Raw genomic sequence first — 23,598 nt, 5'->3', positions numbered from 1 at the left:
ACAAAATGCTAATTAATGTGGTAGCTGCAGATTAGTAATTGATCAACTTGCCTAACTGTACTCGTAAAATATTTTATTCTCCACACTTTAATTTCTTGTTAGATTTTTCTGTACAGAAATGCAAAAATAGCATATTTATAAGTAAGGTGCACATAAAAGAGAAGTACATTTAGTGTCCCCTTTCTGTTGAAAAGCACATGTAATCTGCTTGAGTTTTTATTTATATATCCTATTTTTAGGAGAAGTAATAAAGTACTTGAAATACGTTTTTTATTTTGTATAAAGTTACAGGACATCTTCTGAACACTTGATAAAGGTATATGATATGAATATATAATTTACATTGGTTTTACTTTTTTGTATTATTCTTAATATAAATATAATTTCATAAATGAATCTTGATTTTCTTCCTATTTTAGTATTCTCACCACAGAAATATTGCAACATATTATGGCGCTTTTATTCAAAAGAGTCCACCAGGAAAAGATGACAAACTGTGGGTATGTTTTGTTTTTGCTGGTATTCATGTTAGAATTTTAGGCTAAAGACACTTTTGTTGTACTGAATAAAATCTTAACAACAAGTTTTTTTTTACTACTTCTTGTTCAGTTCAGCTTGCAAATATACAATGTAAGTGAATAACATTTCATTAATGATTTACAGCTTTATTAATTGTGTCCTAGAGAACTTCTAAGAATGCATTTCAAAAAAATGCTTTTCTATGAAATTAGCAGAAGCTGTTTTCTTTAATATTATCTTCAACTCAAAACCATTCTATTGCAATGAAATAATAACAGATACACAGAACAGAATTTTCAGATAAATCATGAGAAGAAAAATATTTCACTGCAGCAACTGACATAAAGTAATATATATATATATGTGTGTGTGTGTGTGTATCATTGTAATCCAGCTAATCATATGCTAACTTTGAACACCATATTTAGTGCAGTTTAAATTATTAGTAAACATTTTAAGACATTTAAAAAGTATCATTATATGCAACTTAAGTTAAAAGACATTTATAATATGATTTTTTAATACCAAAAATACTTATTACTGTTGTCACACAAGTCACCTTTTTTATGTGTTTTTATTTTGACTAACACTTCATGTTAAGTAATTAAATATAATTCCTAGAGAAGTTATTTTTCCAAATAATAATAATTTTTTTAATCTAATAATATTATAGACTGTAATGTTATCTTTGTTCAGATGGTTGACCACTCATAGAATATACTAGCATGTTTTATGTAAGTCAAGTAAAAATTCTTAACTTTTGTTGCATTTTTTCATTTAAGGTGTAAAATAATTTCCAATCATTTTTCAAAGTTAATCCTTTTTTATTTTGAATAAATGTCTGAATTAATAATTATTGTTAAAGGAAAATAATTTGGTACCATTGCTATGTACTGTGTTTTTCACAGATGAATTAACTTGGTTAAACTCTTTCTTTTGTTAGTTGGTAATGGAATATTGTGGGGCAGGTTCTGTAACAGACCTTGTAAAGTGTAAGTATGTCAGTTTTTCTGACATTCTAAAGTATAATGCATAGATGCCCTTGTAGTAATGTTTCCCAACATTTCGTACTGTTGTGTGCAAAAGTCCTTGAATGTGTCATTTTTATACTGAGAAAATAGTAGTTTTTCCTTGTAGTAAATTTCAGTTTATATACAAGTAGAAAAACAAAAAAATGTATACAGAATTTATAATATACTTTAAACCGTTTTTGAAACAAAACTCCAATCTAATATATTATTGACTTCTATTATTTTAAATGTTTAAAACAATCTCTAATTCATTTGTGCAAAATAATTTGTCATCAAATAATTTATTTTAATGCTCTGTTGAAATAAAGTTATAAACCAAAAGCAAACAGCTATTTTTGGTTTATTGTGTTATTTTAACACTGTTTTTATTGATAATTGTTGTGCAATTTGAGCAGATTATGTGTTTTATGAAGTACAGATTTATGTTTCCAATGTTTCACTTTTTGAAGTAACTTAAGTATTCTGCCAATCTGTTCTCTTAAGCAACCAAAGGGCAGTCTTTAAAAGAAGAGTGGATAGCCTATGTTTGCAGAGAGATTCTTAGGGTAAGTGTTTCTTGCACTCTTGTATTTACTAGATTTTTGTTTTAAAGTTAGCACTGCTTAGAATAAAAAAAACACACTCAGCATTTGAAAAACTTTATTGTAATTGTTTGTATATTTAACATATTACTCTTTTTTTTTTTTTAATTTTGAATAAATCTACATCAAAAAGTACTTTGCCACATCTGAAACATTATTTTCTTTGATTAAAACATTTTATAGTGTGAAAATAGAGCTTACTAGTTACTATGTCCATGAAACCAAATAGAAATTCATATTTTTTTCAAATTTTAGGGGCTTAGTCATCTACATGCAAACAAGATAATTCACAGAGACATAAAAGGTCAAAATGTTCTTCTTACAGATAATGCAGAAGTAAAACTAGGTGAGAATTAATAAATATATAATTATGTATATATTAATAAATCAAAGTATTTTTTAGTTTAAAATTTTCCAGTGTAAATTTTTCTTCCAGATTCTAAAAGTTACTCACCATGAGAACCTCATATTTTATTTGTTTACTATATTTTCATACTGTTGTTTGTTGCATTTTACATTAACATTTTTCTTGAATGATGATATCATTTGTTACAATAATTGATATCTCAGTTTTTATACATGCTATTAAATTTTTCTTATTAATTTTCATGGATTAGAAAAACTGGAGTTTCAGTGAACAATTTTATTATTTTCAGGCAAGAGTTATAGCAAAAAATGGCATATTTACATTTTCCACATAATAGGTGGGATTCAAGAATTTCAATTTTGAATTTTTCAGTTGATTTTGGAGTAAGTGCCCAACTTGACAGAACAATTGGAAGGAGAAATACATTCATTGGCACACCATACTGGTAACTCATTTATTTTATATAATGTTTTATACTTTGTCATTGAGGTGTTTGATTTTAAGAATTTGCTTTAAAAAAAAATTCCACTTTATGATAAACATAATAATGATGCAGTGTTTCTAAAATTATTTTTGCCTTAGATGTATATTTCTTCACAGGTTCTTTTCTTAATGAAAAATGAATTTTTAACTACATTTAATATTTTAGTATAATTCAGTTTAGTTTTGTCTTATTGATGATTTCACTTTGTATGTGAATAATATTACCTGTTGTTTGTAAGTTTTTTGAATCAAGGTAGATTTCTCTACCTTGACCCACGCCCTCACTTCAAAGCGATATTAAAGGTCTTGGCTCACTGCATCTCTAGATTGTGTTGTGATGCTTTGTTATGGTTAATTGTATCTCTATATTGAATACTAATAATGTGATGTAACCAAGCAGCTTTAAAGTGAAGACCTGTGTTCATATTATTACTCTGTCTGGTTGCGTTCTGTTGCTTAAATCTACAAATTTAGAGAAATTTGATCTTGGAATTTAATTTATATGGTAGAATGTTTAATTTTTCTGAATAAGAATATCAAACATAAGGGTATTGTGACCTTTTTTTTTTTTTTACTTTTGGAAACGTAAAAATGTGTGTGTGTGTATATGTGAGATCCTTCTGTCATTTAACTAGACTAATATACTGACTCGTGAATAATATGGTTTGTTTCTTGTTTAATAGGATGGCACCAGAAGTCATTGCTTGCGATGAAAATCCTGATGCTACTTACGACAACAGAGTGAGTGTCACCTAATTTTGGATTTTATTTAAAAATAAAAAAACACCAGTTTGTGCAACCATAATACTGTTATGTTAATAATTACAGCTTTACTTTTTAATTAAATTATCATATGTATCGCTAGAAAACATGTACAGACAAACCATTTACTAATAATTCTGTTTTTATAAGTGATCTTATAATGAATTATGAAGTTAGAATTTAATTCATGTTAATCATAAACATAATGAAAAATATTTTTAATCAATGGTTTTGAGCAAAATTGTTATTTTTTCTATTTAGTCATTAAAATTGTTACTATTAATGTCATTCAGAGTGACCTTTGGTCTTTGGGAATAACTGCTCTAGAAATGGCTGAATCTCAACCACGTAAGTAAATATTTTATACTTTTTGCATAAAAGCATTTATTAAATTTTGTAAAAGCTTTGAACCTTAAGAATATTTTAAACTTCTAGCTGAAACTTTTGTTTTCATTTTCAGCATTAAAACACTTGGATAGATATGTAGAAACAGTACAAATAGAAAGTTTTGTTATTTTGCTTCTTTGTAATACACACTCATTGATAAAATTGGATTATTTATGAACAGTATGAATACTATTTTACAAGGATATTTTATACTACACAGTGGTTTTTCTACTTATAGTTTAAAATGGAAGACACCAGAATCTCAATAAAACTGTCTTCTTTACAATAGCTTTATGTGACATGCATCCAATGAGAGCATTATTTCTTATTCCTCGTAATCCACCTCCTCGCATGAAATCCAAGAAATGGTCAAAAAAATTTCACAGCTTTATTGAGACAGTTCTTGTGAAGGACTATCAACATCGGCCATACACAGACCAGCTTCTCAAACATCCATTCATCAGGGACCAACCTACAGAGCGACAAGTGCGGATCCAACTGAAAGATCACATTGACAGATGCCACAAATACAAAAAAGGTGAAGCTTTTGATCAAAATGATATACACTTGCTATTATTACCTGTGTTATTATTAATTCCCCTGTTTTTGTTTGTTGTGATGGTAATGATGCTTTTATTTTATTTAATTGATTGCTTATCTGTAAAACACTTCTTCATATTCATGTACCAACATGTAAATTTTACTTTTGCTCTTAGATGTAACAAGTCTTTCCCTAGTTATTATCTATTCCTTGTTTTGTGTACAACATTATAATGAAGCACAGGTACAGCATAGGTCTTCAAGTAATCAAATATTAATTATACAGTGCTTGAAATGTTTTACCTCATAGTTGTTTACTATTTCTGGTCTATAAGTCACTTGTATATATTATTGTACTTACATGTAAGTCTGATGATGGTTTTATATTATGCTATGGTCATATAAAGCTCATTCCATATTACACGGACATTTATAAGCAACAGAAATTGAAATTAGAATAAATAATTTCAGTTATTCCTGTGTTGAAAATTTAATACGTTGCTAATAAATAATATTGAATATGTATATAGGAGAGACACAAGAAGTTTACCGATATAGTGGGAGTGAAGGAGAAGAGGAAGATACCCCACCGACAGGAGAGCCTAGGTTGTATGATTGGAAAGCTTTTAATACCGAATGGTTAATTTCAAATGAACGTGTATCTGTATTAACATTTGTTTATGTTTGTTTATTTATTTTTGACATCTATTAATGTTCATGGACCACATTAAACTACTTATGTTTCAGAAATGGTGTTGCTAAGCGATGTATAATTTTCATTTTACTTCTTGGATCATACTTTAACTAGGACTAACTTCAGAAACAGTATATTTGTTAACTTAAGTCTTAGCATTCATTCTTCAGGATGTTTTCACTTTTATATCTCAATATGTCACTACATTTCACTGATTTGTTTTCCTAACCATAATCAGTAGGTCTTTTTGGTGTGGTAGGATGTATGAATAAAAGTTTCCTAATGAAGATGAAAACACCCAGATATTGATATTAATATATATATATATATATATTGTTTCTTAGTTAAAGTTTGATCAAAGAAACTGTGTTCAATACACTCCCACAGCTAAATCTATTTGCTCTGGCACTATCACTGCTGTGCCTGTTCCATACATGAACTATGGTCCTGTATTCAAGGCTCGGCACTGTGCCAGCTGGCAGTCGACTTAGAGTGAGCAATGCGAAAACAAGCTTTTCCAAATAAAACCATATATTGGACTTTGGCTTTCTCCTTTTTTTTAAATAATGTAAAACAGGGTAAAATATTGTGTGTGTGGTAGAAATGGTTGATATAGGTATTAAAAACCTTTATTTAAAAACACAAGCAAGTAACAACATTTCAACCTCCTTACTTGGTTTGTGTTATTAAATAAAAGTGTTTAATACATATATCAGCTGTCTACTTTATATGTATGTATGTATGTATATACCCCCAAGTGGTGAGTATCTTGTTTGTTTTTTTGGTTTTCTTTATTTACCTCTTCTATGCTTTGGAAAGCTGTTACCTTCCCACAGCTGTCTGCTGGCAGTGAAGGGTGATATTCGTGTAGGCTTGAGCATCTTCATCTGCTCTCTTAATTTCTATTTCTTTTGGTTATTTTATTATTTGGAGTATTCTTATTTATGTATTTCTTCATGTGAGACTTGCAATTGGAAGTTGAGACTGATAAGTGGTGTATCCCCACTTGTTATTATTACCTTTCTGTGTTATGAGTAATTCCCCTGATTTTGTTTGTTATGATAGTAATGTTTGTCTGGGCTTGTTTTTGTTTATTAAAAAAAATTGTCATCAGTTAGAAGTTTGGATTTGGTGTTTTTAATGCAGTCCTTTCTTTTGATTTTGTTTCATTTTACTTAACTGTTGAATATTAATATTCAAGTGGGTTTCTTGCCATTGTAAATGAGTGTCATATAATGTATCAGTTATGCTTCAGGGGAAATAAATTAGTGATTTTTCACACAGTCTTGTCTGCAGTAATTATATTCTTCTTTCAGCTCAATTAATCCTGTACAACATGATTCAACCTTAAGGAGAAATTTTCAGCAACTTCAAGAAGGCCACACACTCACTTCCAATGACCACCCAAGTTCCAGTAATTTCCCTCCTCCACCTCCTCCTGTGGGACCACAAGAAGCTCCAGGAAGACCACCAGTACCACCTCAAAGACTGATAGGTAATTCCTAAAAAAAAAAAAAAAAAAAATTGCCTTTTCGTAAAATTATTGGTGGCAATCTGTTAATTGAATCTTGTGGCAAAAGCTAGCTATGTTCTAATTATAAATTTTAACAATTTTGTTGGTACAACTACAGAAAATGTTAGGTATCAATCATTATTTGTATTGAGGGTCTCAAGATTATTAGTAAACCCAATGAATGTGCAAAAAATGAAGAGAAATATCTGAGAATTCCCTAATAAATTTCATGTATCATAATTTATATAATATCCAATTTTCCAGAATAATGTGATTTGATCATCAAATCTTGCTACTACAAATAAGTTATGTAAACAGACCAACACTCAGTAAAATATTATTTTCAAAAGACTGGTGTTTGAAGCATGGTGTTATCAGCCACAAAGATTTAAACTTTGTTTTTGTAGATTTATAAAGTTCTTTCTGCCAATAGATGCATTTGATAAATTTGTAGTTAATTTAATTGTATATTGTAACATAACAGTTTATTGATTTTTGGAAATATTCTTCAGATTTTAAGACTTTTAATTTGTGGACTTCTTTAAAAAGTAAGAGAAAAGGTACATTTTTAATTCCCAATATTGAAAGATATATTTTTTGACTAAAAATGCTATGATTGTTTTAAATTGAAACGTTGAACACTTCTAAGTACCATAAACTAAGATCCTTTCCATATATGTTGTCTGTTACTTCTGTTGATATCTTTCTTTACTCTTACTAATAGTTGTTCCAGACCCTCCACCACCAAGTAAGCCATTACCACCCATTCCAGTTGAAGAAAAACGAGAAAAGGAGAGGAAACCAGCAACACCTCCCAGAAATCACCACCCAGCACAGCCTCCAAGACCCCCAGAAGGACGCAACTCTGCTATGTTTAAACCACCACTTCGTAGACCAGAAGTAGGATGAATTTAGATAATAAATGAAATATAATCTAAGTCATGGTTAGTTGCATATGTAGTCACTGGAGTAAGGATATTAGTAACTAATGAGTAATTAATTTTATTTATTTTTTACTTCTAGGCACTTTAATTTCTAACTAATGTTTTTATCCACTTAGTAGTTAGTATCTAGTATTAAAAAAAGTAAGAAGTTTTTAATTAATTACACTTAGGTGATAATAAATATACTTACCATGAACACTGAGGACAAAATGTCTTTTAAAACTTGATATTTTAGTTTTCCTTTTGATTAAAAAAGTGTTTATTGTAAAATGGGCATCATATGTATGAGGATTTAGTTTTGACTGGTTTTGTCTATGGATTGGAGGAGACCTTGTAATTGAAAGTTTTGTTAATAACTTAAAATAGAAATATAGATTGACTTAAATTTTTGTATTTTTACTTTATGTTTGATCCGTTGTTTTGGTATATACTTTACATGTTGGATTAACTTATAACTACTACTTGTTACCAAGTAATCTGGAATTTGCTGATAATGAAAAGCCAGAGATTAAATTAATGAAGTTAAAGTGTGAGAATTCCAATATTAACATAAGATAGGAATAGAAAAATTAAAAATTTTCTTTAATCCTAAAAAGTAGTTTGTTGTTTGGTGAAATGTTTTAAAAACCAGTTTTAGGATAAAGTCACTTCTCTTGCTTACAAAATCTAAATTTTTCTTGACACAAATAAACACCAACTGTTTTGGCTAATTACAGGACTTAGAAATATTAGCAGCACAACTTAATGAATTAGCACTTGGAAGCAGTAGTAGTAGTAGTGGAGTTAGTCCTTCTGGAATGGGCAGAGCCAATGGAAAAGGATCAGCCATACCTGGTGTTAGTGAACAGACAACCCGTGTTAATGGAAACACTCCCGAACAGGGTCCCACAGCTAGTGTTGTTTATTCAGACTCTGATGAAGATGAAGATGATGATGGACAAGTTCAGAACGATGGGACACTTCTAGCGTCAGATCCACCTAGGCCACTGTAAGTTTACAGGATTTTGGGCTGTAGTCTGGAATTTATTTTGTTTATGTTTTAACTAAAATCATACAGTTAAACCAAACTAATAAGTATAAGTAATGAAGAAGTTAAAATTATGTGGGTATATCATAGTATACTCTTCAAAAAAAAAGAAATGCAAAAGGGAAAATTTGAGACATATTGTTAACAAGTTTATTCCGGGTAGTTCTGTATGACATGTGTGAAACTTTGCACATTCACTGCTGAACATCCAAAGTTTGCAAAGGCGAAGTCCACGCTTACTAGTTGAAGTTTAACGTCACTCAACGTCAATAACGAGTATGCTCCTGTGAGCATACGGTCACAAGTTGATCCATGTTGTTGGTGACGATTCCATAGCCTTGTGATGGTGCTTGGTTGGACATTCACAGCTCTGGCAACATCTGATCGAGATTTGCCTACTTCCAAGCGACCAATGGCGTTGTTGCATTGTGCTTCAGTCAGTCTTGGCGTAACTGTATTGCGGGTCGGTGGCTTAACACTGAGCTGTGGAAACCGAGAACCCGTCACTTTTATAGGGATTTTTCACATGTTGCACTTGCAGAACATGCAGATCTCTCAAACAAATTTATTGGGCACGAATGCATTTTGGCGAAAAATCCAATGTTTTCCTCCGTTTTCAAAGTGCACAACTTTTATTGTCATTTTGGTCTGACAATCAGTGCCCTAACACATGTAACATCACATACTCTGAGCTTGTAACGTTATTACATATATTTCTCTTTAAAATAACAAAAATATTCCTTTTGCATTTCTTTTTTTGAAGAGTATATATATCATAAGCATAACTGTAACACTGTTACACTGTAAAATGCAGATTAAAGTTTAATATTACTGCAGTTGGAAGTTGTATATTTCTGATTGTTGGTATGAAGGTTATCATAGTGTCATGGTCATATCAAGCTAGGCATCATTGTAATGTAACTAACAGCTTAGAACATGCTTATAGGGAGAACAAAGTTGAGTCAAGACACATTTTAATTATTATAGACTCTCACTATGAAGTCGGTCCAATTGACTAACCATGAGACTTTTTTTTTTACTGGTGTGTTATACAGTCTGCTATTAAATTTTAATGTTGAAAATAATGTACAGATGATATGTGTTTAGTTGTATCATCCCTATATTCTTCTTTACATTATTTTTAACACTACTATCCCTATGTTATTTTACATTTACAAAAATGTTTTTTTTTACTTGTACATTAAAAATCTTTTTTAAAAATTTCTGTAATATCAAAGAAATAACTGGTATTATTTTTCATTCTTTGTTTTTTAGCAAGAAGAATATTGAAAACTGAGACAAAAAATAATATAATATTTTAATTTTAATAATCTTTACTTTTTATTGGCAAAATTAAAAATAATTTTTTTATTAGAAATTTCAACAGTTTTCAATAATTGTGGTAAATTGTTGTTTTATATTGGTAAACACAAATGTTTCTTCTGTAAGGTTGTTCATAGATATTATTGTTTTCGAAGCACTAAGAAAAAGAATTGAAAAACATGGACATGGCTAGCATCATTTTGAATAGATTACTTGACCACACGTTTTTGTAATTTGAATATATTTGTATTCTGAATATTGTAAGTAATTATATCTCATTATTGGAAACAAAATGTTGTATACCAATAACTGTTGTCCCACAAATATAGTTTCAAAATTTTACATAAGCTAGCTGTTACAGCTGTTTTTCATTTTCTTGTCAAAGATATTTATTTACCAGAACTCGCTATGGGGGGAAGGATCTTTTACTGAAAGCAAAACACGTTACTTGTAACTCGATATAGCTATTGTTAGTCAAATGTTTTAAGTTCACACTTTTAAGTAAAACATGAATTTTATTTTAAATACAGGTGAGTTGTTCTTCAATGTACACTACTCTGATTTTCCAAATAATTTTATTTGTATGGTTATTATTTTGGAAAAATTTTCCACCTTGCACAATGCTTATTTGGGTTTGCACAATTACCTTTTTTCTTGGTCATTAATGGAAAACACAAAACTCAATTTCATACTGTTTTTCTACTTTGCACTATTGTTTGGAACACAAGATCTCAGTTATTTGATGTAATAAATGTTTTAAATGTTATATAAGATGTTTGTGGATAGAACTTTTAAATTCTTTCTCATTGTAAATGAAATTAATCCTACTGTATCTTGAACTTAAGATTTATTCAGTTTTATACTACATTCAGCAATCTTTTTACCACTGCTAGTTGGATTAATAATAAAAAATATCATAATGTTTTCAAAAATATCAAGTCTATACCCTAATTTATAAATATACTCTTCAAAAAAAGAAATGCAAAAGGCAAAATATGAGACAAATTGTAAACAAGTTTATTCCAGATAGTTCTGTATGACATGTGTGAAACTTTGCACATTCACTGCTCAACATCCAAAGTCTGCAAAGGCGAAGTCCACGCTCACTAGGTGAAGTTTAACGTCACCCAACGTCAATAACGAGTATGCCCCCTGTGATCATCAATAACTGCTTGACATCTCCTGCCCATGGAAGCAATGAGATGACGAATCACATCCCGTGGAATGGCTGTCCACTCAGCCTGCAAAGCTGCTGCAAGCTGAGGTAGAGTCTGCGGTTGAGGTTGTCGCCGTCGCAGACGTCGGTCCAACTCGTCCCAAAGATGTTTGATGGGGTTTAAATCTGGTGATCTGGAGGGCCAGAGAAGAACGTTGATGTTGTGGTGTTTCAAGAAGACAGTGGTGAGTTGGGCTGTGTGAGGACGGGCGTTGTCATGTTGAAAAACCTCATTGACTTTCACCATGATGGGTTGCACATGGGGCCTAAGAATCTCGTCGACGGTTGCGTACGGTCTGATCGGAAATCCTACGCAGCCCTGGTATGGTTGAGGCAGTAGACGTCGCAGTGGTGGTCCTATCCCGAAGGTGACGTAACCAGATGTAGCAATCTTGTGCGGGCATGGTCACACGAGGTCTGCCAGATCGTGGACAGTCACAAGTTGATCTATGTTGTTGGTGATGATTCCATAGCTTTGTGATGGTGCTTGGGTGGACATTCACAGCTCTGGCAACATCTGATCAAAATTCGCCTGCTTCCAAGCAACCAATGGCATTGTTGCGTTGTGCTTCAGTCAGTCTTGGCGTAACTGTATTGCGGGTCGGTGGCTTAACACTGAGCTGTGGAAACCGAGAACCCGTCACTTTTATAGGGATTTTGCACATGTTGCACTTGCAGAACATGCAGATCTCTCAAACAAATTTATTGGGCACGAATGCATTTTGGCGAAAAATCCAATGTTTTCCTCCGTTTTCAAAGTGCACAACTTTTATTGTCATTTTGGTCTGACAATCAGTGCCTTAACATGTGTAACATCACATACTCTGAGCTTGTAACGTTATTACATATATTTCTCTTTAAAATAAAAAAAATATCCCTTTTGAGTTTCTTGTTTTGAAGAGTATATTTGGAAACATTAATAGTCTGTTAATAAATTATAACTGCATATTTTTACATGAAAATTAAAAGTGAATTTCAATTTGAACTATTCACAAGATTCATTTTTCCAGGTAAAACATGGTCTCTGTTTATTATTTTTTAATATGTGAAAAAAGAACAAAGCTAAAGTTTATCAGAAGAGTAGAGAAACTCTTGGGTTAAGTTATCAAATAAGACAAGGATTTTAAAAAAATTATAAAACCTTAACTTTTATACATAGTGTTCTCATGTTTTGATTATTGAAAGTTCTTATGTACATCTTTTATTCCAATATTTTAATGATTATTTATGTATGTAACATTAAAAACCTCTATTCAAGCATGTAACTGGCATACTCTATACTTTCAGTTCAACATTATATTTGTAAAGTGCTAACCTGGCTGCACACCATAGCTCACGTGTTAATATGTTCTGTAACTGGTGTTTTTGAAATAGCTACTAAAGTACTTTCTGGTTTAGTAATACCTGAGGATGTTCCCTAAAGGGAATGTCAGTAATAAAGGCTATATTCCAGAAGATAATGTTCATTTGAAGACTTAATTCAGCACCCTGTATTATGAGCATATAATTAAACTATGGTTAGATTATGCAGACTTCCCAGTATTACAGAAATGAAAACATTTTTGAATGACTGTTTCTAACTTTAGCCTAAACACCAAATTATTTAAGTTATTTGACAGTTTTATTGCTATTCAAAATTATAATAAGGAAATAGATTTGAAATAGTTCATTGTCTTTGTAACATTAGGGTTAGAATTAGAAATATATTTTACACCATAAATATATCCTGATATTAAAATTATTAACATATGAAGACCCTCATTGCTTCTTGTGAATCAAATTAAGTGAGATTTAGAAAAGTTCTAACAGTATGTAATATGATTAGTAATTGTTTTCTCTTTCATGACTAGACCTCCAGATGGCTACAACAATGATACCTTAAAAACATTTGTTGTCCATGAAGGTGAGAATGCATTATTATTTTTTTAGTGTTGCACATTTTATAAAAGGACTACAAGTTACCAAGAAAAAAGATAATTTGTATCCATTAATCACTCTGTCATATCATACTTTATGATTTAGGACTTCTGTTCTTAGTATATGACATTTTTAACCAATATTATAGCAAATATTATACATTATAAAAATCTGCTGAGTATTTATTTCTTAACCCTTTCACTACAGGCCCAGTATGACATACAGGAGTTCATCTGCATGTTTACACATGTAAATATTTTCACTATAACTTTTTATACAGCATCCATATCTTCATAAAATTTGGTAGATTTTTTGTAAAGTTTACAAGTATTTTGTATACAAAAAATCAGTTTTTTAATGAAATATTTTTACTCAAAATTTGTCTGTGAAAATAGTCTGTTTCATTACTAGTCTGAGTGCAAAGTTATTACATGTGATGATTTAAAAACTATTCTTCATCCCAAAAATCTCTAATTATTTGCATAATCCCTAAGACCTGATAAATACATTTGAAATGTTTGTTTTCACTTAGACTTTATACTTTGTTGTACTCTAACTATGTGGGGTCTGTCACTTAACTAACCTTGTCACTATTTTAAAAAAATAAAAAAATAAATATAAATTATCCTTTTTCATGCCAGAATGTCTACATATTATAACACAAAAACACAAATGTCTAGTCTAAATGGCTTAAGTCTCATAATGCTGTATATTTACATATATATTTTTTATTATATTGATCTTCCAGTCATGCCTAGCTAATATTACATAACTTTCATTGACAGGTGCACATATACTTATGTTACATATCTAGTAATATAAAACTGACCTTTAGTTTTTGCTGTCTTGGCTGTGTTTTAGCAGACTAGTATTTTGTAATATAAAGTCATATTTCAATTATTATACATTATATATGTGTATATAGATTATTATTACTTGGAAATAAATTATTAAATGTGTTCTTAAAATATAAAACAATAAATCAAGAAGTAAAGCAAACAATTATTTCTTCTTGCTATGACCTTTGTGCTTGGTTGTTGCTGGACGTAGGTTGTGAAGCCTTTTAAAATGTTGCACATGGAGGATATCAAACAAATTTTTTTAGGTTGAATAACTAAAAAATAATAAAGAATTATACTAATATTGTAGAATTTTACTATAATTTATTAAGCTTAATAACTAAGATGTATTTGGGTTTTATAAAATATGAAACTTTGAGCAGACTAATGACACAAACTACCTCCTTGAAAACTTGGATCAAAAGGATGTGGTAGACTTTTCACAGATTAAAAATGCTAAGAAGAAAATTCTGAGTGAATTCTAAGTTGTTGATTGGTTATTCACGTGTTATATAATGTAATAAGAGTATATAAGGAACCTTTCCAAAAAATGGAAATAATTGAAAGGGGTCACCACCTTTGATTTAGTCCATAAGCCATGTCTCTGCAAAATAAAAATATATGAGGTTCTTTTTTATATTCTAGCTTGATAATATTAGTAATTTGAGTTTCTGATTTGTACAAAAATATACTTAGTATTTTGACATTACAAACATCTCATTTAACACAGTACTGCATTCAACATACTACATGACTCACTAAAATCTATATTTAAGTGTTCTTTTAATATTCATTTTTAACTTAAGAAATTAACTCATGTATACTATTAAAGTTTGAATTATAATGTACAATTTGATATCAAACTTATTGACATAAGTTTGTAAACAGCAGTTTAATAAAGTCTTGAACGCAAGTTAACAAACACTGACACGACCTTTGACACCTGACCTGTCGAAAAAAGGGTTAATTTGTACTAAAACAAGTAGCTGGTAATATGTCATGTAGGCTAAAAGTTGGTCTTGAATGCTCTTCAGAAAAGAATAAAAAATAAATGTAGAATAATGCTAAATAGTTTTTCCTTTTCACTAAACAAACACCTTCATACATTTTGTTAAATAAATTTTTTCTCATATGGTTGAAGTAATTTTCTTATTATCCTATGAGTCAAACAGTGTTATTTTTAGACATTCAAATATGTTTATGTTCTTGTGTTTCATCTGAAAACTAGTACCATTTGCATACACTGAAAAACTATATTTGTGTGTAAAAATAAGAAATGATCAGATGATATTAAAATGATAGATTTTCAACTTGATTATACCAGCTTTTCTTAATTATTGTAGTAATAACTTTAATCAGTTTGTATAATTAACAGGTAATACATGTGTTATTCAACATTTTTTCAGAATCATCCATTATCCAGGCACCAAACAGACCCCTTCCTCCCACCCCTGATGATGATGAAAGTAATGATGGTACATTGTTAGTTAGGCGGGTAATTTATTTTTATCATTTATTTGTTTTATCTTAACATTGATAGTTGAGTACTTTTGAAATTAAAATTATGCTTGTAAAGAGTTTTCAGAGTCCTGAGAATTTGTTTAAAATATTTATAACAAAAAGGGTTATGTTGAACTTTCTTATAATATGAAATATTTTTCAACGTAAGTATGGTAAGCTACTATCCAGATTTTTTCCATGTATATTATCTGTACTTTGAATTATTTATTGTCAGCTTAAATATTACAGCTATAAAAATCTGTAAAAACAGTTGGTTTGGGTTGAGAAAATTTTTTATGCAGAGGAGTGAACAACATTTCGACCTTCTTCGGTCATCGTCAGGTTCACAAAGAAAGAAAGAGGTAACTGACTGATAGCTGACCACATGTTTGAAGGAAGTTGTGTAACTGAGTGTAGGAATGTAGAGGGCATGCTTAGATGTTTGATTATATTTATCAGTATAGGTATAAAGGTGTTCCTTTGTATTGGCTTATTTTGGGCTTGAGTTGTTGTATAAATAAGGCTTTTTTAATTTTGAATTTGTTTATGTTTGTTTCTTTATTTAGTATTTGGGTGTTTTTATGGTTATGTTGTGTTTATTTCATTTACAGTGTTTGGAAAGGTGTGAAGGTGACTTTTTGTGTTCTTTGAATCTGTTTTCCATTTTTCTATTATTATTGATGTTGATGATGTATTGTTTTATTTTGTCTAATTCGTCGTTAAATTTATCTGGTGAGCATAGTTTCATGGCTGTGTTTATTTGGTTTCTTAGTGTGTTGAGTTTTTGTTTTGTTTCATGTGCTGAGTCCCAAGGAATGTATTGTCTAGTATGGGTGATTTTGCAGTGGATTTCTGTTTTAAATTGTGTATCGGTTCTTGTAATTTTGAGGTTAAGAAATAATATTTGATTGCTCTCTTCTGTTCACATGTGAAGTTGATGTTGGGATGTATAGAGTTTAACGTGATTTAAAAATTAAGTTTGTGCTCTGTAGATGTGAATCCCGCAATCATGTCGTCTACATATCTGTACTAGTATAGTGGTGGATGTAATGCTGTGTTAATTGCTTGTTTTTCAACTTGTGTCATAAAAATATTAGCTAGAACTGGTGATACTGGGTTGCCCATACTTAGGTCGTTTGTTTGTATATTGTTGTGGTTGTTGAATATGAAGTTTGTCTTTATTATGGTGAATTCTATGGGGGTTATTAATTGGTTGCTGGGAATGTCTATTGATGGGTTAGGGTCTCGGATGTAGAGTTCTGAGGCTATCTTGCAGGCTTCAGCGGTTGGAACTTCTGTAAAGAGGGATATAACATTGAAACTGGCCATTAAGGCTTTATGATTAAGTTGACTAAGATTAGACTTGAAATTAAAGGAGTCTTTGATGAATGAGCTGGCTGATGTTACATATTTGGAGAATGACCATGCTATGTATTTACCAAGATTGTAATTAAACGATTCATATGTGGACATTATTGGTCCTAATGGACAATCTGGTTTATGAGGTTTGGGGATGCCGTATATTTGTGGTGCGTGTGATTCTGTCTTGCGTAAGTAGGAATAAAGTGTTTTTGAAATTGTGTTGGCCTTTTTCATTTTTAGTAGTATTTTGTTTAGTTGCGTTTTGTGTGTCTTTGTTGGATTTGTGTGTATTGGTTTAAATTTCTTCATGTCTGATAGGATGTTCTTCATTTTTTGGATGTATTCATTCATGTTCATTATAACTATAGCATTTCCTTTATCTTGTTTTAGAATTTTTATGTTTTTGTCTTGTTTTAGGTTTTTAATGAAATTAATGTCTCTTTTTGTAATATTGTTTTTTAGCTTTCTGTTTTGTGAAATTATGTTGATGGTTTTGTGAGAAAATTCTTTGAAAAAATTGTTTAAGATGTAGTTTTTAGGTGTTTCTGGAAAATATAAATTTTTAATTTTTTCTGGGAAGTTTGGCTGTTGGATGTCAATAGAATTGTCGAAGTTGTCTTTTTTCTGTTGGTTGTTTTTGGTTATTTTCTGTGGAAAGTATCACAAGTCTCCTGGCTAGGTCTTCTAAACATGTTTTAATTTCTAAGGTTGGAATGTACCTAGATGGTATGATGAAGTTGAGTCCTTCATTAAGTAGATGTATCTTGTCTGTGTTTAATTGTCAGTCAGATCTGTTAATTATGAAGTTAGTCAACAGTTTATTGTGTTGATGTCCTTTCTGTTGTTTGTATCTTAGTTTCTCTAGTTTTTTGTTGTGGCAGGTATTTTTGTCCCTGTCCTTCCTAGTGTTGATTTGGTTTGTTTTGTTGTATAAGTCTGTAAATCTCTGGTTTAATGCAGCATGCCAGTTGATGGTCTAGGTTTATTTTTTTTTGTTTTTTTAAGTCATGTAGTTCTTTAAATTTCGTGTTCAACATGGCTTTAAATTTTTCTGTAAATTTTGGATAATTTTGGAGAAACAAGTAGAAAAATGGAAGCCAGATTCAAAGAACACAAAGTCACCTTCACACATTTTTGAACACTGCAAATCAAATAAACACAACATAACCATAGAAAACACCCAAATACTAAATAAAGAAACAAATATTATCAAATGCAAAATTAAAGAAGCCTTACTTATACAACAACTCAAGCCCAAAATAAACCAATATAAAGGAACACCTTTATACTTATATTAATAAATATAATCAAACATCTAAGCATGCCATCTACGTTTCTACACTCAGTTACACAACCCCCTTCAAACATGTGGTCAGTGATCGGTCAGTTACCTCTTTCTTTCTTTGTGAACCTGACGATGACTGAAGAAGATCAAAACGTTGTTCACTCCTCTGTATAAAAAAATTTCTCAACCCAAACCAGACATTTTTACATATATATTTTTCTCTACAAGTGAGTTTTCTCGTCATCATTGAATGCAGCTTTAAATTTAAGAGACAAAAGAAAAATCACATCAGTTTGTTAGTTGGTTGAATCAGAGATTAAGTGAATTGAAAGTTTGAATGTTAATTGAATGTTAATTTTATCATAGTGTTTATTAGTCCTAATTTATAGTTTTCTTAAATAGAACATTCTTGTTACAAAATCTCTCAACTTCAAAACTTGTCAGATTTTTGATACTATAGAGAGTTGATTAGAATGGTTATTGCTGGCATTCCATTATATATTTATTGAATGTGTATTTCATCCTTTTTGTGTATTGAAATTTATATTTTAAAAACAAATTTGCATATGATGGAAATTTATTCATACTTGAAATGAAAATATATATCAGTGTTGAGTACATTGTTTTACAATATCACTACTTGTGACATTTATAACTAAAAATTTCAGCTTTTGGTTAGTTTATCAGTGGGCTTGGGTCATTTTTCAGAGACTGTGTAGCTAGTAATAGAATGAAGTTCTTTAGTAACTTTTGTTTATTGAATCTGCAATTCTAGAACATAGTTCTTCTTTTTGCCTGTCATGACTGTGTTTATGATGCTCAACTCCCATTCTACAGTTACAGGATCAAAATATGTTACTGAACATGCTTTCTCTTTCAGCCTGGGGGAATTGTAATGTAACTGTGAATTCAACTATTTATTAATAAATAGTAGCTAAGAAGTTATTGGTGAATGGTTTTGCCAAGCTGCCTTCCTTCAAGGAGTGGTTGGTGCGGATAGCTCTCAAGTGGCTTTGGAGAAATATTTACCAAAACAAACATTTCTTCTTTGCCAGGACATTGATCAAGGATCTTGTATAAACAGTTACAGTTCTGTTAAACTAACACTATAACTTGAGGAATCGCGGTTCATTTATGTAATTCACTTTTTTACATAATAGTGTACATAAATATGTTGTTGGTTACTTCTCTTTCTCTATATCTCACCTATCAATTGTTATTGATATTGCAAAGGGCCACATGAGCCAATGGGTACAAGCTGTAATTTAGAGTACAAAGATCTGTTATTGTACAAGATCACTGAGTGAATTTTGGCTATTAACTTTCAAAATGAAAGATTAGGTTTCCAAAATTTTCCCTTACTGAGATGATATTTAGAATTTTGAAGTTTAATAATTCAGTTTTAAAACTGCAAAAAGTTTGCTAAAATTTTAAAGCAATATATTAAAGTGCTATTTTATTATATTTTTCTTGTACATGTTTTGTCAGTGTTTCCACTTGTGCTTAAATATAAATGCTGTTTTCATATCTTCACAAATATAATACCATAGTTTAGCTTCTGCAGAAACTTTTGTGCTGGGATCAAGTTCTTACTTTTGTTCTTTTTGTTCCCATTTTGTACAGAATTTTTATTCGTATTTTACATAACTCTTGACATTTTCATCTCCTTTAACAAATGAACGTTTGGTTGTGGTTAAAATGGGTTTGACATCTTCATACTTTTTATTGTTTTAGGATATTTTGTTCTTTAAAAATATAGGGGTAATTTTTTGAATCATTTGATAAAAATATAAAATTTATATACGTAATAAAAATATGTAGTTTAAACTCATGGAATAATAAATTGAGATTATGTATGTCTTAGAGTGAGAGAGAAAGAGATCGGCCAGGTGACGGGTTTGGTCGTGGCTTTATGCAGAGGTTAGAGTCATCTCAGAGTTCTCCAGGAAACATTGCCAATATTGGAGGTCGATCTAGTGGAGTGCTTCCAGATTTGCTTCCACAAAATAATCAATTTCAATCCCAGGTGCTAGTAGGGCAGCAGAGACAGCCTGACAAGAGTGTTTCTGAAGAGGTAAAATACCTATATGCATCATGAACAATATTTTCAAAAGCCTAGAATAAACATCAGAATTACTTTTGTATTTAAATGACTCTAGAAAAACATTACATTTATAGAAGGCTTAGAATATACTTAATTCATGTTTGATCTACATTACACTTCTTAATAAAAAGGTGTCCAAAGGGCTTATTCATAAATGTTTTATTAAAGTACATCAGAATAAAAAAAAACGTTTAGTTTTGTATAAGTTTAAAAAACATAGAAAAAGAAAGATGAACAGAGTCTATATTAAAGCATGGGACAATAACACACAGTTAACTCTTAGAACATTGTTTTTTGTAAGCAGTTATTAACAGTAAAATGCTCTGTTAGCAATTCTACAGATATTTACTTCTAAAAACACTAACAGTATACAGTGAGGTGTGTGACAGAAAGAGCTTCAGTTTTTTCACCAACTTAGCATTTGCACACCAACAGTCAAATCAACGTTTATAGCTATATTATTAGACAAGTTTTGTATTTAGTGTTGTATCTGTTTAGTTCTAAGAAAACTTCATTTTGTAATTTATCAAAAATACTTTAATTGCTATTAACAGTTTGCTTTAAAAATTAATTAGACAAGGAAGCTGTAATTAACTGATTTTTGTATATTTTATTGATATAACTTGTGTATATCAATAGTTGTGTATGAGCTTACCTTGTTTTTATGAATTTTTGTTTGTTTTGTTTTTGGTTGTATACTTTTAAGTTGAAGAGTAAAAATATGTTTTTGCATTTGTCTTCACTTTTTTACTAGCTTTCTTCCTTTTTGAAGATTTTTATCAAAGTGAAATTCTTTTATATGTATTTCACCATTCTAAATCACATATATGACCAGTATCTTCTATTTCTTTTAATTGGCTCTTCAAACTCTTTTCATTTATATGTTGGTGGTATCTTTGAAATATTTAATTTTTTCTTATTCTCCTCTACAAATACCAGTTTTTACTTCTATCATGAATGTTTTTTTCTGTTGTTTCTCACTTTCAAATGAAGGATTTGTTAATCTTTTTAACTCCACTTTTTATACCTTATTCAGGCAATATGTTGATTTCTCTCTCTTTCTGCATAATGCCAATGACTCAAGGCTAATTAATTAATTCCTCCTTTTTCCTGTTTTGTTTTTATATTTACTATGGATTTCTTTGACTTACTCCATATAAATTAATGTTTTTATAGATGTGTATTTGTCTTTTTTTGTGCTAAGCATTGCTTTAAACTTTAAAAAAAATTTGTACTTTTTATTTTTAATTATGATATTTGATTTTTAACTTTTTGAACCATTTTTTTTCAGGTTTAAATTAAAAGACTTACATTTTGTTATATCATTCTTTCTTAAACAGTGAGCTATAGTATTGGTTCTGTCTGTCTCTTTGATTTGAAAATTTGCACAATTCAAAGGAAGGTGGTTAGATAACTACACCCTGTTTCAACTCTTGTGCTACTCTATTTAAGTAGTGAGATTTGACCATCACTTTTGTAATACGTGTACAGCCTCAAAAATATTGGATGTGTTATTTTCTGTGTCAATGGGGGATGCAAACCAAATTCATAGTCAGGCAATCACTGGGCTATGCCTAGATCATATGTTTTCTAATAGAAAGCAAAAGATTACAACTGTGAGCCATCTATATCTTTCTTTCTCTCTATTTTGTTGTTGTTACCAGATTACTATATGAGTTGACCTGACATGGCCTGGAAGTTTAGGGCACTTGACTAGCAATCTGTGGGTTCAAATACCATCACCGAACATGCTAGCCCTCTCATCTGTGGGGGTGATATAATGTGACAGTCAATCTCACTACTTGATGAGAGTAGCCTAAGGATTGGTGGTAAGTGTTGTTAAGTGTCTTCCCTCTGGTCTACCATTTATAAATTAGGGACAGAGAGCTTTCAAGTAGCTTAGTACAAAGATTCAACAAACAAAAATTGTATCATTCCTCATCTTTATAGATTTTTTTCTTCTCTTCTCTTCTAGTCATCAATGATTTAACTTTATCCTTATCATTGAACAGGTTCTGGTTTTCTTGAAGTCAGTGTATTATTTCTTCTTAATTTGCTCTGTAGTTTCCAGGTTAAATTGTCACTTGAAGGAAATCTTTGTGAATTATTTGTTTGTGGGTATTACTACATTAATTATTTAAATGAGATTTCATTAACTTCAGTCTGTAGTGATACCTCTTTATTATCTCTACTGCCATCTCCATTAATTTTCTTCTGTAAACATTATATTATACATTCACAGTGTTGAATCCAGATTCTGTAAATGGGGTAACAGAGAAATAAGCTTGTGGGTCAAAGACTGTTTTCTAAATGATAAGTGGAAGGAAACTTGTTTAAGATAAATTAAGAAGCTTGAAGGATTAATTATAGATTGGATAATATTTTGTTGGGCAGATTTTCTTTGTGTATGGGTTGTCTAGTAACTGAAGACTGTGTGTTCTGGGGGATGAAACTTTTACTAAACTTTTTGTAATTAAAATATTAGAGGAGACAGACGGATTTCATGAATGATGCCTGCCTCACATTAGCATCATTACTATATGATTATTTTAAAATGTTTGTTTTCTTATGTATTAATTTTAGTCCATGGGTTCTACTTCTCATCTTTGCATTGATTTTTTTATTGTGCAATTAAATGCTAGATATTAAAAATAGACTTTCAAAAAATAAAAAATATTGATATTTCCTTGAAAGCTCTATAATCCAAACATTATATGTGATTTTTGCTTTGTGTGCATATTCTTGGGATTGACAGCATTTTATTTATTTCTACACACATTTCATTGAAGTTTGTACTTGGTTGCCAATCTAGGTATCTTTGGGTGTTCTTTCTGAATTACTTGTAACAGTATGTGTTTGTGGTGACACAAATCTAAATATGAAGATTCATTTTCTTTTCCATCTCATTGTGTGTTATAAAATTAGACAGAAATAAAACTAAAACACCTATCCTCAAGTGACTGTTTTTATCTATATGATAAACTTGACTCAACTACTTTAGCTTCATACCATGCTACTGTTTGGTAATTTAGTTTGTAACACCTAACTGTGGTTTAGAATAAACATGCTCATCCTCTGTAGAAGAAATATGATAATATTATTAGAAGTCAAGTGTGATGTTATTCTTTGGTCAGAAAATTAGTCTAAACCTCTAAATTTATTGCATTACAAATATTTTATTACACTGAAGGCTGATTAATTAAT

General features: G+C 30.3%; 1 protein-coding gene across 3 annotated transcripts in view; it reads left to right on the top strand.

The window, feature by feature from the left end:
* The window catches only part of LOC143249840 (serine/threonine-protein kinase mig-15-like), a 97,704-nt gene that overhangs the window by 53,825 nt on the left and 20,281 nt on the right, over nucleotides 1-23,598 (top strand). For all 3 annotated transcript variants that reach the window (XM_076500397.1, XM_076500388.1, XM_076500404.1), the window contains exons 5-19: nucleotides 420-500; nucleotides 1,463-1,511; nucleotides 2,034-2,095; nucleotides 2,387-2,477; nucleotides 2,871-2,943; nucleotides 3,665-3,722; nucleotides 4,037-4,091; nucleotides 4,420-4,668; nucleotides 5,201-5,276; nucleotides 6,681-6,859; nucleotides 7,602-7,777; nucleotides 8,538-8,809; nucleotides 13,238-13,290; nucleotides 15,550-15,638; nucleotides 20,155-20,364. In XM_076500397.1, coding sequence (XP_076356512.1) covers nucleotides 420-500; nucleotides 1,463-1,511; nucleotides 2,034-2,095; nucleotides 2,387-2,477; nucleotides 2,871-2,943; nucleotides 3,665-3,722; nucleotides 4,037-4,091; nucleotides 4,420-4,668; nucleotides 5,201-5,276; nucleotides 6,681-6,859; nucleotides 7,602-7,777; nucleotides 8,538-8,809; nucleotides 13,238-13,290; nucleotides 15,550-15,638; nucleotides 20,155-20,364 — 1,773 coding nt within the window. The remainder of the gene's footprint in view (nucleotides 1-419; nucleotides 501-1,462; nucleotides 1,512-2,033; nucleotides 2,096-2,386; nucleotides 2,478-2,870; nucleotides 2,944-3,664; nucleotides 3,723-4,036; nucleotides 4,092-4,419; nucleotides 4,669-5,200; nucleotides 5,277-6,680; nucleotides 6,860-7,601; nucleotides 7,778-8,537; nucleotides 8,810-13,237; nucleotides 13,291-15,549; nucleotides 15,639-20,154; nucleotides 20,365-23,598) is intronic.

This window comes from Tachypleus tridentatus, chromosome 1, assembly GCF_004210375.1.
Source record: "Tachypleus tridentatus isolate NWPU-2018 chromosome 1, ASM421037v1, whole genome shotgun sequence".
NCBI classification, from domain to species: Eukaryota; Metazoa; Arthropoda; class Merostomata; order Xiphosura; family Limulidae; genus Tachypleus; species Tachypleus tridentatus.
This window is presented reverse-complemented; position numbering and strand designations above follow the sequence as displayed.